This window comes from Chrysochloris asiatica, unplaced genomic scaffold, assembly GCF_000296735.1.
Source record: "Chrysochloris asiatica unplaced genomic scaffold, ChrAsi1.0 scaffold00008, whole genome shotgun sequence".
In the NCBI taxonomy this organism is placed as follows: Eukaryota; Metazoa; Chordata; class Mammalia; order Afrosoricida; family Chrysochloridae; genus Chrysochloris; species Chrysochloris asiatica.
Window position 1 is genome coordinate 31,178,689 of NW_006408526.1, and position 17,349 is coordinate 31,196,037.

The 17,349-nt window shown below is 40.8% G+C and overlaps 1 protein-coding gene across 1 annotated transcript in view; it reads right to left on the minus strand.

Annotated features, from left to right (window-relative positions):
• Positions 1–1,638: 1,638 nt before the first annotated feature.
• The window catches only part of IFT46 (intraflagellar transport 46 homolog (Chlamydomonas)), a 22,916-nt gene continuing 7,205 nt past the window's right edge, over positions 1,639–17,349 (minus strand). The window contains exons 4-12 of the mRNA XM_006833885.1: positions 14,597–14,733; positions 12,518–12,592; positions 12,268–12,361; positions 11,093–11,221; positions 9,361–9,482; positions 8,940–9,006; positions 2,798–2,858; positions 2,413–2,498; positions 1,639–1,734 (exon numbers count right to left, since the gene is read on the minus strand). Of these exons, the coding sequence (XP_006833948.1) occupies positions 1,639–1,734; positions 2,413–2,498; positions 2,798–2,858; positions 8,940–9,006; positions 9,361–9,482; positions 11,093–11,221; positions 12,268–12,361; positions 12,518–12,592; positions 14,597–14,733 (867 nt within the window). The remainder of the gene's footprint in view (positions 1,735–2,412; positions 2,499–2,797; positions 2,859–8,939; positions 9,007–9,360; positions 9,483–11,092; positions 11,222–12,267; positions 12,362–12,517; positions 12,593–14,596; positions 14,734–17,349) is intronic.

Genomic DNA, 17,349 nt, shown 5'->3' on the forward strand with positions numbered 1-17,349 from the left:
TGTCCAAAGATGACTGCCAAAGAGCTGGGGTGGGAATGCTGGCATTGGGGCAGGTCAGCTCATTAGCCATTAACTTAAGCTTGGTTAAGAGCTTTAGAGCTCAGTCTCAGCTTGAGGCGAGGCAACTAATGGAGCATCTCAGTGTCCATCATACTCTGTCTTCCTTCATTTCCAATGAGTTCAGTGTGAGCATTAATGGTACCCATCTGAGTGAAGCCCAGGGCCTGGTAGGGTGTCAACGTGAAACTTGAGCCCAGGAACATAGATGTTCCTGCTCCTTAAATTCTGACACAATGAGAAAATCCAAGTTGGTTTAAAAGTTTGTAAAAAAAACCACTCTCCTGTGTATTTATTGTGTTAGGCAGACAGTGTTATGTTTTCATGTAATTTCCCTCTCTATCCAATTCATGTTCTACTTCCTCCTCATATGAGAACTTGGTTCCATCATCAGTTGCTCACGCTTTTCCCCCTTCCCTCCCCCACACTCACTCCATCACCAACTTTGGTAGGTTCTACTTCTGCTGGTTGTTTTCAGCTGTTGTCTCTCAATCCCACACCCTCCTTTTTACACTCAGCTTTGTACAGCTGAAGCTGGGAGCCTAAAAACTGTATTTTCCAGATTTCCTTGCCGGCTGTTAAGTTCTGCCAGTGGGAGGTACTGGCAGGTGAGCAGGTGGGGGAGGAAGGCAGTGGCAGCAGCGGCTGTCTTAGAGGAAGGGTCTGCAGCCTCCAGCAGAGCTGCAGCCATTCAAGGCCTGGCTCCAACAGCAGTTCTTCTTCCTCCAGCACCAGCAATGTACACGGCCTCCACTCTCCTCTTCGTTTCTTCAGTCCTTTAACACTTTTGCAACCAATTTCCTGTATTAAGCACTCTCTGTTAAATCTCCATAATGTTTCCCAAATCTGTCTGCTGCCACTCCTACCACCCTACCCCAAGCCACAATTATCTCTCACTGGGATGACTGTACAGACTAGGCTCCTGAGATCATTCCAGAGAGGTCTGGAGCTCGACAGGGGTGGGGTGGCGGTGGGGGGTGGGAAGCCAGGCAGCATGCACTGATGAGAGAGCTGTAGAAAAATTACACTCTGGGAGAACAATGATTCCTGCTCTACTACCAACCTTGGGAGATCTGGGTTTGGTTTTATATTATGAAGCTGCTTTACTTATTAAATGATTGTTTGTTTAATGTCCATTACAAGGCCTTGTTCCTTATCTCTGCCTTAGGCTCAGTCAGCCTTTTTCTGTTTCATATTACAGAAGAGCAGGATAACCTGAAAACATTTTATTTATAAAATCTTTGCTAATTAACGTTAGGAAATAAGGTTATTCCATCTCCATCACCTCAAAAAAAGCATCTTTCAAGCTTTCCTCAGCTCTTTACAATCCTTGAAATTCCAATTCTTTTAAGTCAAATCCCCACAGTGGTACAGAAGTGTCACTCCCAAAGGAAGGAAACTAGAGACAGGCAGAAGCCATTGAACTAATGTCTGCAGTGCTCTCTGGGAGAGAGGGGAGCAGGAAGTGCACTGTCCTTGTTTCAAGCTGAGACTCAGGTAAGGAAGCCAGACAGGCTCATAATGGTCTTCTCAGCTGGGATCCAGGCTCCAGCTCAGTCTCAGACAGACATGGAGGATGGTTCAGCTGAAGGTTAATGTCTCTGCATCTCCAGCTTGGGAGGTAGAGTTGGATGGAGGAGTGAATGCTTTCTTGCCTTCAGCTAGGGCTTTAAAATGCTGTAAGGAAAGAGGATAAGGAACACTGAGTATCTGGAATATGCTAGTTACTACATTTTAGCAAGAACCAATCTCTTCACAAGGAGCCCTGGTGGCACTGTGGGTTAAGTGCTGGGCTGCTAACAGAAAGGTCAATAGTTCAAACCTGCCTGCCGCTCTGCAGGAGAGAAAGATGGGGCTGTTTGCTCTGGTACAGATTTACAGTCTCAGAACTCTACATAGGATGAGTATGAGTTGGGGTCACACTCAACATGATGACAGTGGGTTTGACTGGTAACCTCTCCACAACCCTTTAAACACCAATTTCCTTCCAAAATAATTTCTTGATGCTGTCTTTGAAAAATAGCATGAAACTAATCCCACCTCCTATAAAAATAACCCCCTTTTTTTTACTTCATTTCTGCTGCCGTTCACTAGGTCGCTTGGTTTTCCTCCAAGGATGATTGTACCCTGTGTGTCCTTCTGTCTCCTCATCTAAGGCTCACAGCTCATAGTGGGGAGAATTACTCTCTCCTTACTGTGACAGCTCTGTCCCGCCTCCTTTGCTGCTTTCTTAATTAACAGAAGAGCAATAGTAACCACAGACACACCTCTTCCAATGCCACAGGCCTCCATGACAGTAGGCGCAGAATAGCGCTCCTAACTACAGCGTAGGCCAATCCCTGATGCTAGTCTTACCTGTGAATTCTTGAATTCAGAGTAGAGGGAAAAGAGCAAGTGGAGGGACTGAATCCGACTCTTGTAAATAGGGATGTCTAGGATGGCTGAAATGAAAAAGAACTTTATAAACAGGACCAAACTAAAATAAGGAAATGATGGTGAGCCAATCCTTTCTCTGAAAAGAAAAACTAATTTGTGTTCACCAATTTCATTCTATCATCCCAAATGGGATGAGTTCCTATGCCATAACCCTCAACACCACCCGTAAATGCTGCCAGAGAGCACTACTGCCTTATGATAGTACTGCTGTAACTCAAGATGGAATCTTCTCAGAGTCACAAGCCTATTCAAAAGCTTGAAATGTGCTGATCCAGAGACAGGGCAGGGGGACGGAGACACTCACCACAAACCATGTCAATGTATTCCGCCAAGCTGCAGTCAATCTCTGCGGTGGGCAGACTCACCTGCAGGGAACATGGGACAGACACATCAGAAGGCTGATGTTTCACTGGTTCCCACCACCACTCTTCTCTCGGAAGAAGAAAACACTCCTGGCACAGGGTGTGCTGTCTTTGTGTTTTCCTAATCACTAAGATGAATTTCTGGTGTGGCGCTGTGGATCAGCACTAGACTGCAAACCACAAGGTCGACGGTTCAAACCCACTAGCTGCCCCTCGGAAACCCTGTACAGGGTTGCTATGAGTCAGAACCGACTCAACAGCACTTAACAAGATGGAGTTGGCATCTTCATTAACCACTAAAGCAGCAGATGCTCTAGCAGGACCAAAATACTGCGTAAGTAAAACAGACTGCCAGGTTATCTTCCTGTGTGGATTTGTGAAAAGGAACATGGTTCCAGGCTACAATGCAGTATTTATAGTTACTTGTTACAATGCTTAGTGGTACCAGGACATCGCAGGAACAGACAAAACGGACATATCTTTCAGGTGACAGGCGCCAGACCTGAACAAGTCAGACTGGAAATTTAAAAATCAGCAACTTCTTAAAAATTTTCACCTGCTTTTTGCAAAATACAAGAGTACACATATAGCTCTGTAATTTGCTTTCTTTATTTAACAACATGCCATTGACATTTCTCCATGTCAGAGCACATTTCATTCTTCCAGAGGCCAAAAACATTCCAATATATAGTATTTCACTGAGTGGATGGATTACAATCTCTTTATTCATCCCCTAATCAGATATGTGTCCCCAGTGATAACTTTAAAATGCTGTGAGGAAAAGACTATCTTCAATTCCTTTTGTTTTAACAATCAGTTCCTCAATAAACATGTAAAAAAAGAAAATCCCTATCTTTATGGCACTTACATTTTAATTGGGAGAGAAACAAAGACAAAATAAGGAAGTAGTGTACACAGTATGTTAGGAGGTAAGTGCTATGCAGAGTATGAGGAAAAAAGATAGGAAGGAATCATGGGGAGAAGCGTGGTAGAGCAAATCTAAATATGATGCTCAGGAAAAACCTGTTTTCAAATTTTATTCGTCTTTTTTGTTTATTTTTATTGTAAAACTGAACTTTCCTCAGTTTTGTTATTGGTATGCGGGAGCTCTTTCCATGGATATATCTATTATATATCTATAATAGTAAATTTCCTCAGTCTGTCATTCTTTTGGTCTAATGGGTTACCCTGGTGTGGTGCTGTAAGGTAAGCACAGGACTGCAAGGTCGTTTGAACTGCAAGGTCAGCTGTTCAAACACACCAGCTGCTCCTCAGAATCCTGTACGGGGTTGTTATGAATTGGAACTGACTTGACTGCACTTTAACAACAACTCTGGTAGCATAGTGGTTACGAATTGGGCTGCTAACCTCTAGGTCAACAGTTCGAAACTACCAGCTGTTTGGTGGGAGAGAGATGAGGCTTTCTGCTCCTGTATAGATTTACAGCCTTGGAAACCCTGTGCATGGTCACTATGAGTTGGAACCGACTCCATGGTACTTAACAACAACAACAACAACTAACTTCAAGGTCAACAGTTCAAACCTATCAGCCACTCTGCCAGAGAAAAATGAGGCTCTCTGTTCCTATAAAGACTTACAGCTTCAAAAACCCTATCACTGATGATTTAAAATATTATCTCTTATCCACTAAATTCCTATATTTACAAGAGTTTGTTTCTGACTTATTATGTGCCACTGATCTATTTGTCTCTTGCTATGCTAGCAGTACTTTACTGAATTGTTTATTACAGCTTTATGGTTCTGATATCCATTTTTTTCTTTTCTAAATTTTCATGATTAGTCTTGAAAATATATTCTCTAATATAAACTTTGTTATCAATTTGTCAAATTCAAAAAGTTAAAATTCTCACTGAAATAGCATTATACTCAGTAAATTGGAAAGGACTGACAGTTAAAAAATTGAATCCTGTTATTCGGGAGCATGGTTTGGCTCTAATTTCATTCAAATAGTGTTTTATGACTTTTATTAAAGTTTTGTAACTTGTTTTCAAAATGGTTTTATCAACTTCTTATTCAATTTATTCTTGGATTTTAAAAAATGTGGGGTAATTATGAATGGGATATCAGCTTCTTAAAATTCCATAAATATCTCCTGTGGACAAGGTAGAGACTGATGACACAGGAGGTATATACGTTCATCAAAAGACATTGGTTACAGGGTCTTAAAAACTTGAGAACAGTCATCTAAGATACCTCTATTGGTCTCTATTCATCTGGAGCTAAAGAGAACATAGAAAATCCAAGAATCAAGAGTACTATCCAGACTACAGGACTAACTGTGTACATGAACCAATCTCCCCTACCCTGAGATCACAAGATCTAGATAGTCCCTTGCTACCACTACCAGGCATTCTGATCAGGATAATAAATGTGGAAAATTTTGTGAAACAGAACTTCAAATTCTCAAAGACTCCAGACCAATGGATCTACTGAGACTGGAGGAATCCCTAAGACTATTGTCCTGAGATCCTTTTTAAACTACAAACCAAACTAGCCCCTCAAGTCACCTTTTAACTTAATAGCAGGTTAGCTCAAAAAGTAAACAATGTCACCCTTGAGAACTGCACTATTAAAATATTATCTACATGAGACCGAATGGACAGCAGTTACTGTAAAACATAGCTGAGAAGTCTGGGGGGAAGTGATATTAAGTTCATGGGAGTGGAACAACTTGAAGAGAAATCATGAGAATGTTGACATGGCATGAAGAATGTAACCAATGTCACTGAACAGTACGTACATTAATGGTTTTACTGTGTATATATTTACAAAAAAAAATTTAATTATTAAAAAAAGGAAAAAGATGTGTTAGAAAGTTCATAGCAGCAATAGTTATAAAAACCAAAACTAGAAACTAACCAAATATCTAAGATAGAATGGGTAAACGGCCATATATTCAAATAATGGAATACCATAAAATAACAAATAACAACCATACAAGACAATATCAAAGAATCTCCCATAATGTTGAGCAAAAGATAAAGAAAATAAGAGTCTATCTTGTGTAATTAGGTTTAGATAAAGTACAAAAACAGGCAAAATTAATACCCAATTAAAAAATGGGCACAGGACATGAACAGATACTTCACCAAGGAGGAGATCCAGGCAGAACAAACATGAAGAAATGCTAACGATCACTAGCCATTAGAGAGATGCAAATCAAAACAACAATGAGATACCATTTCACCCCCAGCAATAACAGCAAAGGATCAAAAAAGTAGAGGACAATAAATTCTGGCAAGGATGCGGAGAGACTGGAATACTCCTACATTGCTGATGTGATTGCAAAAGGTCCATCCAATCTGGAAAGCAATATGGCGCTTCCTCAGAAGGTTAGAAATAGAACAATTCCTCTACTTGGTATTTACCCACAGAAATATGAGCCATAACATGAGTAGAAATGTGCACACCAATGTTCATAGCAGCACTGTTTACAGTAGAAAAAAGATGGAGACAGCCTAAATGCCCATCAACTGAAGAATGGATAAACAAACTGGTACATACACACCATGGAATATTATGCTACCTTGAAGAATAACAAGGAAACTGTAAGCTACCACGTAGCATGAATGAACCTTGAGGGCATTATGTTGAGTGAAATTACTCAGTCACAAAAGGAGGAATACTGTATAGGACCACTACTGTAAAAGACTAAGAAAAAGAACCCATACTAAAAGGGGGGGGGACGGGACGGGATGGAGAATTATTTGCTGGTTGCCAGGTTGAGGGGGGTGGGATGAGGAGAGGGAGGAGAAGGTGGAGCAAGGGTAGGAAATAGACACAGGATAGTTTGGGTGCTGGGGAGGGGGGCAATACATAAGGAAGAGGGGAATGGAAGAACAAGGCAGATGGAAGAACAGTTAAGCAGGTTTGCATGGGCTAAGTGGGACAGAGGTAAATAATGATGTATGCACAACTTTAGAACAACAGGGTTCTGGGATACAGGGATTGAGGCATGGCTGGAATGGGCAAAACGGGGAGATAATGTTAAGATGCTTGACTGTCTTTTGAATCTTGGTTTCCCTTGCATACCATTATAAAATAGACACTTGAAGGGGAGAGAAAGGAATAGCAAGAAATATCACCAAAGAAAGCTTGTAAGTCTGTCTTCTGCCTATAACTGATTGTAGCCCTAAATTGGGGCTACAACTTGCCCAGTGAAGGAGGCTTCCTGCGGAGCCTCTGCATTGCATAAGACCAAGGTGGAATCCTGAACCCCATCCAGAATCTTCTAAGGTGAGAAATTTCCACTTGAAAGGACAAGCAGACCATCCTGGAGCAGCTAGAAAAATGGAAGATACTTCTTGAGAGAAAGACCGACAGGAAAAATACAAAACAATATCGGCAGTCCAACTGACTATTACAAGAACAAGCAAGTTGCCCGCCCAGGAGACATCAAGGCAAGCGGTCAGGTCCCCTTGGGGCAAACCCCCTTCCAAGACTAAGACTCAATGGGAATACACGAGCAGACATGTGCTCTGACTGGTGACCACATTGGTCACTGATAAGGGGAAGTGATGGAAAAACAGCAATGAAGCTGTGAGCGAAGTCCAACCACCCACGTTCAATAGACTCCTGTGAACCCAGGTGGAGACCTGGTCAGCCAGCAGTGTGGCAAGACCTAGGGACTCTTGGGCCCAGAGTCAGTGACATAGCCATAGAGGACTAGAATGGAGAATGAAACATCCAGCTGATAAGAGAGGGCATATGCACAAGAACACCCACATTTGCAGATAATACCCACTTGACTTGGCTTCAGTTGATGGATGATCAGAGTTCAACTAGAAGAAGAAAGAGGAGGGAAAAAAGAGTAATTTGATGAACTTGACCTACACATATGGATGCAGTTGCTCAAAAGAGGTAACAAGTCTTTACAGCAAGAATCATTCCTACCTCCTCAATACACAGGGTAGACTGGGATGGGCAACTTGGACACTGGCTACACAAAATGGGGGAGGCTACAAAGGCAAGAAGTGACTGGCTTACAAGCTTTCAAGAGGGAGCCTAGATCCAGAGGGCCCGCAGAGGAAGGTAGACTCTCCACTGAGTAGTAGCCAATCTGTCTGGGCGGGACTGATGAAAGGAGGTGGGGATAACACTCGTGATACAAGAGTAAATAGTTACTATCAGTACTGACTGTGAGGGTTGGAAATGTAAAGGTAGATATTTAGTAGCAAAAGGAGGGGAGTGGTTGACTTCGCAGTCCTGGAGCGGAGGTCCCTGGGACCATCAAGGGAGAAGAGCAGAGTGTGGGACCCTACCCAGAGAAACAGTGATGCCAGAGATGGAGGCAGAGACTATGACGTGGAGAGATGAAGCGGCTGGGAACTCTAGACCTAGAGAGGGAGAGGGGCTGTGTGCTGATGACCAGGGGGCAGGATTGCAGGGTCTACCATTTAGTTGGTTGATAATGCATGGAGGGGACTATAACCATGGCAATGTAACGATATACAATAGGATGAATATAAAGCTAACGTTCTCCCATGTAAACTATGACATAATTCACATTAAAACAAAACAAGAAAAACCAGTAAAAATTAATCTATGTTATTAGAAATCAGGCTTCTAGTGTGCTAAGCAACGGACTGTTTCTTGACCTGATGTACTGGTTACATAATTATGTTCAACAGGTGAAAACTGGCTGAGGTGTAGATTTAGGATATGGGAACTTTTCTAAATATATATATATATATCAATTTAAAAGATAACATGTTCTTTAAACTGTCACTCAATTCACAATAAAAAGTAAAAAAAAAAGAGATAATAATAATAATGCGCCTTGGTGGCACAAAGGTTAAACACTTGCCCACTAACCAAAAGGTTAACAGTTGGAACACACTGACACATGGCAAGAGAGAAGACCTGGAGATCTGCTCCCATAACAATTTCAGCCCAGAAAACCCTCTGGGGCGGTTCTACTCTGTCCTGCTGGGTTGCTCTGAGTCAAAATCAACTCAACAGCACACAGGAATACCAGTAACAATCACAATAAAGGAAGAGAAAGGACAGCAGACCCCAAAGTGAATGCTGCTACACTTCTTAGTGCTGCTAATTTCCACTCACCTTACTCAAAAGTTCTTCAAACTCTGGAGACCATTCCTGCATCAGTGTGTCAATATCAGGCATAGGCCTAAAAGAACAGAAGTAAACATGGACAGGAAACAGACTGATGATACCAATAACCCCTGCATCAAGATGGTCTAGGATTAAGCAAAGGCTCTCCATCTGGGATACTAAGGTTTCATGAGAACCTAGGTGGGGACAAACCAAACTTACCTAGGGCCTAGAGTTTGAAGGAGCTGGCTCAGAGATGATACTAAATCAATCACCATCTCTAGGTTTGCTATCTTAGTCTGTAACTACTAGGACCCTTTGGACCACAGGTTACTGAAGTATGTCCTGAGCCTTTGGTACTTTTCTCAAGAATTCACAGGTGGTAAAAGGCAGTGTGGGTTACTGTAGAGAGGACTATGTCATTTCTTACCTGGTATAGTGCACAGACGCGGGGGGCTTAGAACGGTGTAACTCAGAGATACTCTCAATCCATGTGTCAATGGCTTTGGGGTTTTTTTCTGCATCTTCCAAGCTCTTTACTTTCATATGTTGCTAGAAAAATAAGGAGAAAGGCTGGCTGACTGCACTGAAATAGCTCTCTCATTTTTTACTTTCAAAGAGTAGCTTATCAAATCTATTACAATTTATATATGAGGTGATGGTGGTGCTGTCTTAAATGTTGAGTCAGTACTGACTCATAGCAACACTGTATAGGGTTTCTGAGGCTGTACATCTTTGTGGTAGCAGAAAATCTCATCTTTCTCCTGAGAAAGGGTTGGTGGACTTGAACCACTGACCTTGTGGTTCAATGTCCAGTGCTTATCCTACAGAGCCACAGTGTTCCCTATAGTGTTGTTGTTGTTAAGTGTCTTTGAGTCAGTTCTGACTCATAGCAACCTTGTCTTAAGGTTTCTGAGGAGCAGCTGGTGGGTGTGAATTACCAACCTGGCTGTTCAAACTGACCTTGCGGTCTAATGCATTATCCTTCAGCACCACACCTGTGCTCCCTATGAAAGTGGTAGTAAAGGAGTCCTGGTGTGGCACTAGACCGCAAGGTCAGCTTGAAATGCAAAGTTGGCAGTTCAAACTCATCAGCCGCCCCTCAAAAACCCTAGACAGGGTCCCTATGAGTTGGAACTGACTCAATGGCATTTAATAACTAACAACAAACTTGAAAAATGAAGCCTAAAAGCAACCAAATAAAAGTTATAAGAAACCTTGATCAAATTTGCTAGAGCCTGGGAAGAGAACAAGTCAACTGTGCTGGATTGACCACAACAAGATACTCCTTTACATCAATTTAGGATGACTACAATGAGAAAGACAATTTAAAAAAAAAAGACAATAACAAGTTCTAGAGAAGATGTGGAGGAATTGGAACTCTTATTTACTGCTGATGGTTTTATAAAATGGTGCAGCCTCTTTGGAAAACACTTTGGTAGTTCCTCAAAAAGTTAAGCAGAGTTACCATATGATTTAGCAATTTCATTCCTACATATATATCTAAAAGAAAAATATAAATGTCCACGCAAACACTTGTATGGGAGTGTTCACACCAACATTATTAACAAAAGTGGAAACAACTGGTGAATGGACGAGTTAAACATCATATATCCATACAGTGGAATACTGTTTAGCCATTAAAAGGAATAGAGTGGTTACCAGGGGTTAGAATGATGAGAAACAGAAAGAGACTACTAATTGGTGGGAGGCTTCTACCTGAGCAATGAAAGTTCTTAAATTCAGTAGTGGAGATGCTGTACAACTCTGTGAATACTCTAGAAACCACTTAATTATACATTTTAAAATAGTGAATTTTATGGTATAAAAGTTATATATCAATAAGCTGTTGTAATTGAGTTGACCCCAACTCATACCAACCCCAATGTGTCAGAGGGGAACTGTGCTCAGTACAGTTCTCAGTGGTTGACTTTTCATAAACAGATCACTATGACTTTCTTCTGAGGTGTCCTTGTGTGAACTTAAACCTCCAACCTTCCAGTTAGCAGCCAAGCATGTTGACTGTTTGCACCAAAAAATAAGACTGGTCTGAAACCATAACCATCCCTTTTGATGAACAATTAAGTCAGCTTTAGAAATGTTAGTCTGGCCCCTGTTCCTGGACCACTCTCTTTGGGACCTGTACAAGGCTAGTACCTTACCGTGACGTTGTGCTGCTTGGAATTCTCTGTTAACCAGAGAGAGAGTACCGTAGGGTCTGACTGCTTTGTAGAGGGCTCATCCAATACCAACAGACCAAGGTTGTCAGGTTTTCCATCAGGACGTGGGACCTGGATAAGGGAAAGGGAAAAAGAGTACAGGGAAAATTGGGAGGGATAGAATAGGGATATGCTTGCTATTCAAACAAGGCAAAGGATTGTTCAGATACATTATTAGTAGTATTAAAAAGCATGAAAGTAAACCATGCTGTACTAACTACTATCTAGAAAAATAAATATGATATATTAGGAGATTAAATAGAACGCTGAAGTCATGGATAATTAAGAGACAAATGTATGACATATGTTTTATATATAATAGGATAATAAATATTATCTAATAGCAACAAGTATAATTTGGGGTAGAAAGCAAGGTTAAGAAAGAAAGGAAAACATACTTGTACATCTAAGTATTTTTGGTTAAAGACTAAGGTGTGTGCTTGACCCACAGCCAGTGCTATTTTCAATCACCTCACATGTATGAGAAAGCTGCACAATGACCACTGCTGCTGCTGCTGCTACGGAGTCAGTTCCAACTCACAGAAACCTCATCTTTCTCCTGAGGAACAGCTGGGGGATTTGAACTGCTGACCTTACGGTTATTAGCCAATGCATAGCCTACTACACTACCAGGACTCCCTTGACAATGAATCAGGAAGAGCAAAAAAGAATTAATGCCTTTGAATTGTCATGTTAAAAAAGAATATTGAAAGTACCACAGACTACCAAATGAACAAATAAATCTATCTTGGAAGTACAGCCAGAACTGCTCCTTAGACGTGAGGATGGCAAGACTTCACAGCTCATGTACTTTGGACCAGTCCCTGGGAAAGGACACCATGCTTGGTAGAGGATCAGAGAAAAAGAGGAAAACCCTCAGTGAGATGGACTGACAGAGTGGCTACAACAATGGCTTCAAACATAGCAATGCTTGTGAGGATGGTGCAGAACCAGGCAGTACACAGGGCTGTTATGAGTTGGCAGTGACTCAATAGCACCTAACAATATTAACAGCCAATTCAAGTCAAGGAAGTTAGTAGAACTGCTAGTGTAACAGAGGGGTCAGAAGAATATGTAAGGAGTCATTTTTTTTCTTTTTAAGGATGTACTTACTGTACCTTTAAAAATGCATCGATATCCCCAACAGCTGGGATAAAATCAGGAATGAAAGGTTTCAGTTTGTGGTCCAGGTCAATCAACTGAGGTGTGTACCTATGAGGTATTGTCAAGGAAAGGTAGAAGCAAACAGAGAAAATTGCTTTATTATTCAAGCTAAAAAACCCTAAAGATCATGGCCTTATTTCAGACTAGAAGGCAGGAAAGGTTTGGGACAAGGTGGGGGTATGATGGAAGGTTCCAATAACTTACCTACTGATATACTGGAAGAGTTCCTTAATCTCAGCAGAAACTGGTAAATGCTCATAATCTGCAGGATCGTAGGCTCTGAGGAAAGGAAAGGAAATACCATTCAAGGTTGCCAGACGAGAATGAGTATCACAAAGTCCTGGTTAAACTCATCTGTTACTCTGACCGCCGGGTACATGACCCTGGACCTAGCTTTTGCCTCCTTCCTGGTCTACCTATTTTAGGGGTTTACAAGCAACTTTAAAATGGATTATAGTTAACTCTCAATTGTATCTGACAATGAAGAACAACAGAACTGCAAAAAATCCAAAACATTAACCTTTCTTCAGCTTTAGAATACAGAATAAATGTTTTCACTTTTTTGTGAATAAAATGGATAAAGAGAGAGGGTGGAATAAGATATTTAAATTCTGACAAAGAATTTGCCCAAAGAAAAAAAAAGGAATTTTTACAAAGATGTTTTTAACAGTATTATTAATAATTGTAAAAAAGTGGAACAAATAAAAAAATATCCAATATTTGGGAGATAGTTACCAAACCAAAAAACCAAACTCATTGTTGATTCCTACTCATAGTGATTCAATAGCACTGAGAACTGCTCCTTAGGGTTTCCGAGACTGTATAGCTTTATGGGAGCAGATTGTTTCATTGTTGTTGTTATGTGCTAATGAATCAGTTATGACTCATAACAACCCTGTATAGGGTTTCTGAGGCTTAAATCTTTACAAGAGCAGAAAGCCTCAACTGTCTCGTGTGAAGTGGCTGGTGGGTTCGAACCACTGACACTGTGGTTCACAGCCCAATGATTATCCTACAGCACCACCAATTACTTGTATATTATTTTGATACATGAAAATGCACATTCTCCTGTTAAAAATGCAGCCTATATAAGATTAATTACAATTAAGTAATATGCAATGAACACTGGCAAAATATTTAAGTGACTTGAAGGACTATTAACAAGGTTCCTTTAGAGGTGTTGCTTTAAAATAATTTATGAATTAAAATGTACACTTCCTACAATATAACTTACAGAAGTAGGATATGATCATGAAGTAAACTGCAAAGCATGGAAAGTCAGTCTGGAAGTTAAATACTTGCCTAATTCATTTCACGCCCATCCTAATACATAGGAATGATTGTTTATTTTTACCAAACTGCTTTATTTAATAAATGATGCATTAACATGATACCATATAAAAGACACAAAAAGTATACACTGAAAAGCTTAGTTCCCCTTCTGCCCTGTGCCCCTGCCACCAAGTTTTCCTCCCTAAAGGTCATCACTATTATTAGTTTCTATGTATGCTGCCAGATCACAGGCATCATCACACACCATAAACACTCTTGTTTACCTTCTAAAAATGTAACACTATTTCTGAGAGACTGTTCTTCATCACTCACTGCCTCAATAGCTGCCTCATACTTTTTATGACTAGACAGAATTCCACTCTTGGCTTGCTGTTATTGAATGCCATTGAGTCAATTCTGACTCATAGGGACCCCGTATAGTTTCCAAGAGGCAGCTGGTGAATTTGAAGCTCTGACCTTGCAGTTAACAGTCCAGTGCTGATCCTAGACATCATTTAGCCAACCCGTAAGTGTTATAAAAGATTTTTACTTAAACTTCATCCAGAAACATTTTGCCTCAATGGGGCCCCTAAATCACTTCTTCTCTGCTTGCCCGAAATGGATCTCAGTCTAAAACAGAAACAAGTATATGCATTGCACACACGCTGTTTTCCTTACTACACATGAATGCTTTGTATATACTTAAGTTTACTTTCTCTTTCACAGAGTGTGAGCTCCTTAAAGGCAAAAAACATCTTTTAAATTTACTTAGCAAAACGTAATGCAATCATTAAGCTCACAGATGTTTTAAATAATGCAATGACACACTAGGACTCAATGAGGCAGATGAATCAGAAAGGAATGAGAACTCTTTATGATGTATTTCTGAGAAAACTGAAAATCCTAAATAGAGAAGATTTTCCTTTTTACTGCCATCCTCTCAGCCCAGTGTTTTGAATGAAACATTTTCTCCCTTGGCTTGGGTGTCCTTGGCAAGGAGTCTTTCCTTACCCTTCCAGAGGGGCTCCATGTTCCTCCTCATCATCATCTTCATCAGAATCAGTTTCAGATGAGTCATCATCGTCGTCGTCATCGTCATTTTCACTAAAGCCCCGCTGAGGTGTCAACTGTGAGGTCTTCTTCTTCTCCTGAGATAGGGCAGGGTAAGTAGGCACAGAAAGGTCATACAAAGACAACTGTTGAGTGTACTCTGCCTACTTCCCTCCAATCGTTCTAACCGATACCCCATCATCTGACACCAAACTACCAGAAAGACAGATGGTACTCTCCAGAGGGGCTTGAGAGCTGCTTCTGCTCATATTCTACTACAAACTGGGCTCCACTTTCTACAATCATAGTCAATTTTTTGCCTTGAGGCTTGGGTATAAAGTCTCTTATTTATATCAATTGTACCTACCACTTAGGAGCTCCAAAGAGTTCTGCATATATTATCCTGTTAGCTTCCACCTTAAAACTTAGGGACTTTTGCCATGAAGAATGGCAACTGTAATTATTTTGGGAGGTAATAGGAGAAGATGAATCAAGAGATACAAACTTTAGAGAGTCTTAATATTCATCAAGAACATAGAGGAGTTAGTATTTAGTTTGCAAGACCACCAGAGTGTAGTACACTACTAGTCTTTCATTAATATTTAGTTCTTCAAACTCTTTATTGTGACTTGAGTGAAGGTTTGCAGACAAGATTACCAGCTTTAGAATCAACAAATCATATACTTTGTTGCATCTCAATGATTACAATCCCCTCCACTCATCAACAGTTGTTCTGCTTCCTCCCTGTGGCTTCTATTTCCATTCTACCCACCTTCCCATCCCTTCTTAACTTTGTCCTTAGGTACATGCTGCCCTTTTGATTTTGAATGAATGACCATTCCATTATTCATAGTGGAGTCCTGGTGTTGCAATGTGGGCTGATGCGTTAGACTGCAAAGTTGTTTGAACTTCAAGGTCGGTGGTTCAAGTTCACCAGCTGCTCCTTGGAAACCCTATGTTTGCTATGGGTCAGATTCAACTCGATGGCACTTCACAACAACAACAATACTTTATTAAAAGTGTTGTTGTTCCCCCCATCTATCTATCTACTCTCTGGCTGAAAGTTGGGCCACGAAGGTGAGTTCCTCTCCAGACATGAAGGGTGGTTGAGAGCCATAGTCTCAGGTTCCTCCAGTCTCCCAACCAGGAAGTCCAGTCTTGTTTTCCTAATAATTTTGAGTTTTGTTCCACATATATTGCTGCTGTATCTGGGACCTTCTAATGTGATCCTTTTCAGAGCAGTTGGTAGTGGTAGCCACCACTTGATTGTACATTTGGTAGTTCTTCTGGCCACCACTTGATTGTACATTTCCTACAATATAACTTATAGAAGTAGGATATGATCATGAAGTAAGTTTCGCAGTCCAAAGAGAGGTTACCCAACATAATATGGAAATCATCAGACAGTATCATTAATATTATATGCAAGTAAAATTTTGCTAAAAATAATTTTAAAATGGCTACAGCAGTTCATTGACAGGGAACTACACAAATATGGATCTCTTCCAGTCAATTGGCCAGGTGGCTGTCTTCCAAATTTCTTAGCAAAATGAGTAAGCACCTCCAGTGCTGCATCAGTTTGTTGAAAGATTTCAATTTGTATCCCATCAATTCCCGGGTCCTTTTACTTTGCCAATTCCTTCAGTGCACTTTGGACTTCCTCCTTCAGTATCATTGGCTCTTGATCATATGCTACCACTTAAAATGACTGAACATTTCTTTTTGGTACAGTGACTCTATGTATCCCTTCCATATTCTTTTGATGCTTTCTGCATTATTCAATATTGCAAGTAGGGTTTGCATTTTTTCTTCAGTCCTTCCAGCTTGAGAAATGTTGAGCGTGTCCTTCCTTTTTGGCTTCCTAACTCCAGGTCTTTGCACATTTTACTATAATATTTGACTTTGTCTTCTTGAGCTGCCCTTTGAAATTTTCTGTTCAGCTTTTTTACCTCCTCATTTCTTCCACTTGATTTAGCATCTCTATGCTGGAGAGCAAGCTTTAGAGTGTCTTCTGACATTCATTTTGATCTTTTCCTTCTTTCTTGTCTTCTTGATGACCTTTTGTTTTTTTTCCTGTGTGATATTCTTGGTGTCATCCCACAACTCTTCAGGTGTTCTGTCGTTGTTGATGTTAGGTGCCGTTGAGTCAGTCCCAACTCATAGCGACCCTGTGCAAAGTAGAATGAAACACTGCCCGATCCTGGGCCAACCTCACTACTGTTGCCACGCTTGAGTCCATCAATGATGCCACTTGGCCAATCCAGCTCATTGGGGGTCTTCTTCTTTTTCTCTGACCCTCCACTTTACCAAACATGATACCCTTCTCCAGCAACTGGTCCCTCCTGACAATATGCTCGAAGTATGAGAGACGAAGTTTGGGCTATCTTGGCCTCCAAGGAGCACTCTGGCTGCACTTCTTCCAAAGTGGATCTATTGGTTCTTTAGGCAGCCCACGGCACTTTCAATATTCTCTTCCAGCACCATAACTCAAATGCATCAATTCTTCTACGGTCTTCCTTATTCACTGTCCAGATTTTACATGCATATGAGGGTCTTGAAAATACCATGGCTTGGGTCAGGTGCACCTTAGTCCTCAAGCTGGCAACTTTGCTCTTCAACACTTTAAAAAAGGTCTTGTGCAACAGATTTGCCTAATGCAATATGTCATTTAGTTTCTTGACTGCTTCTTCTATGAGTGTTGATAGTTGATCCAA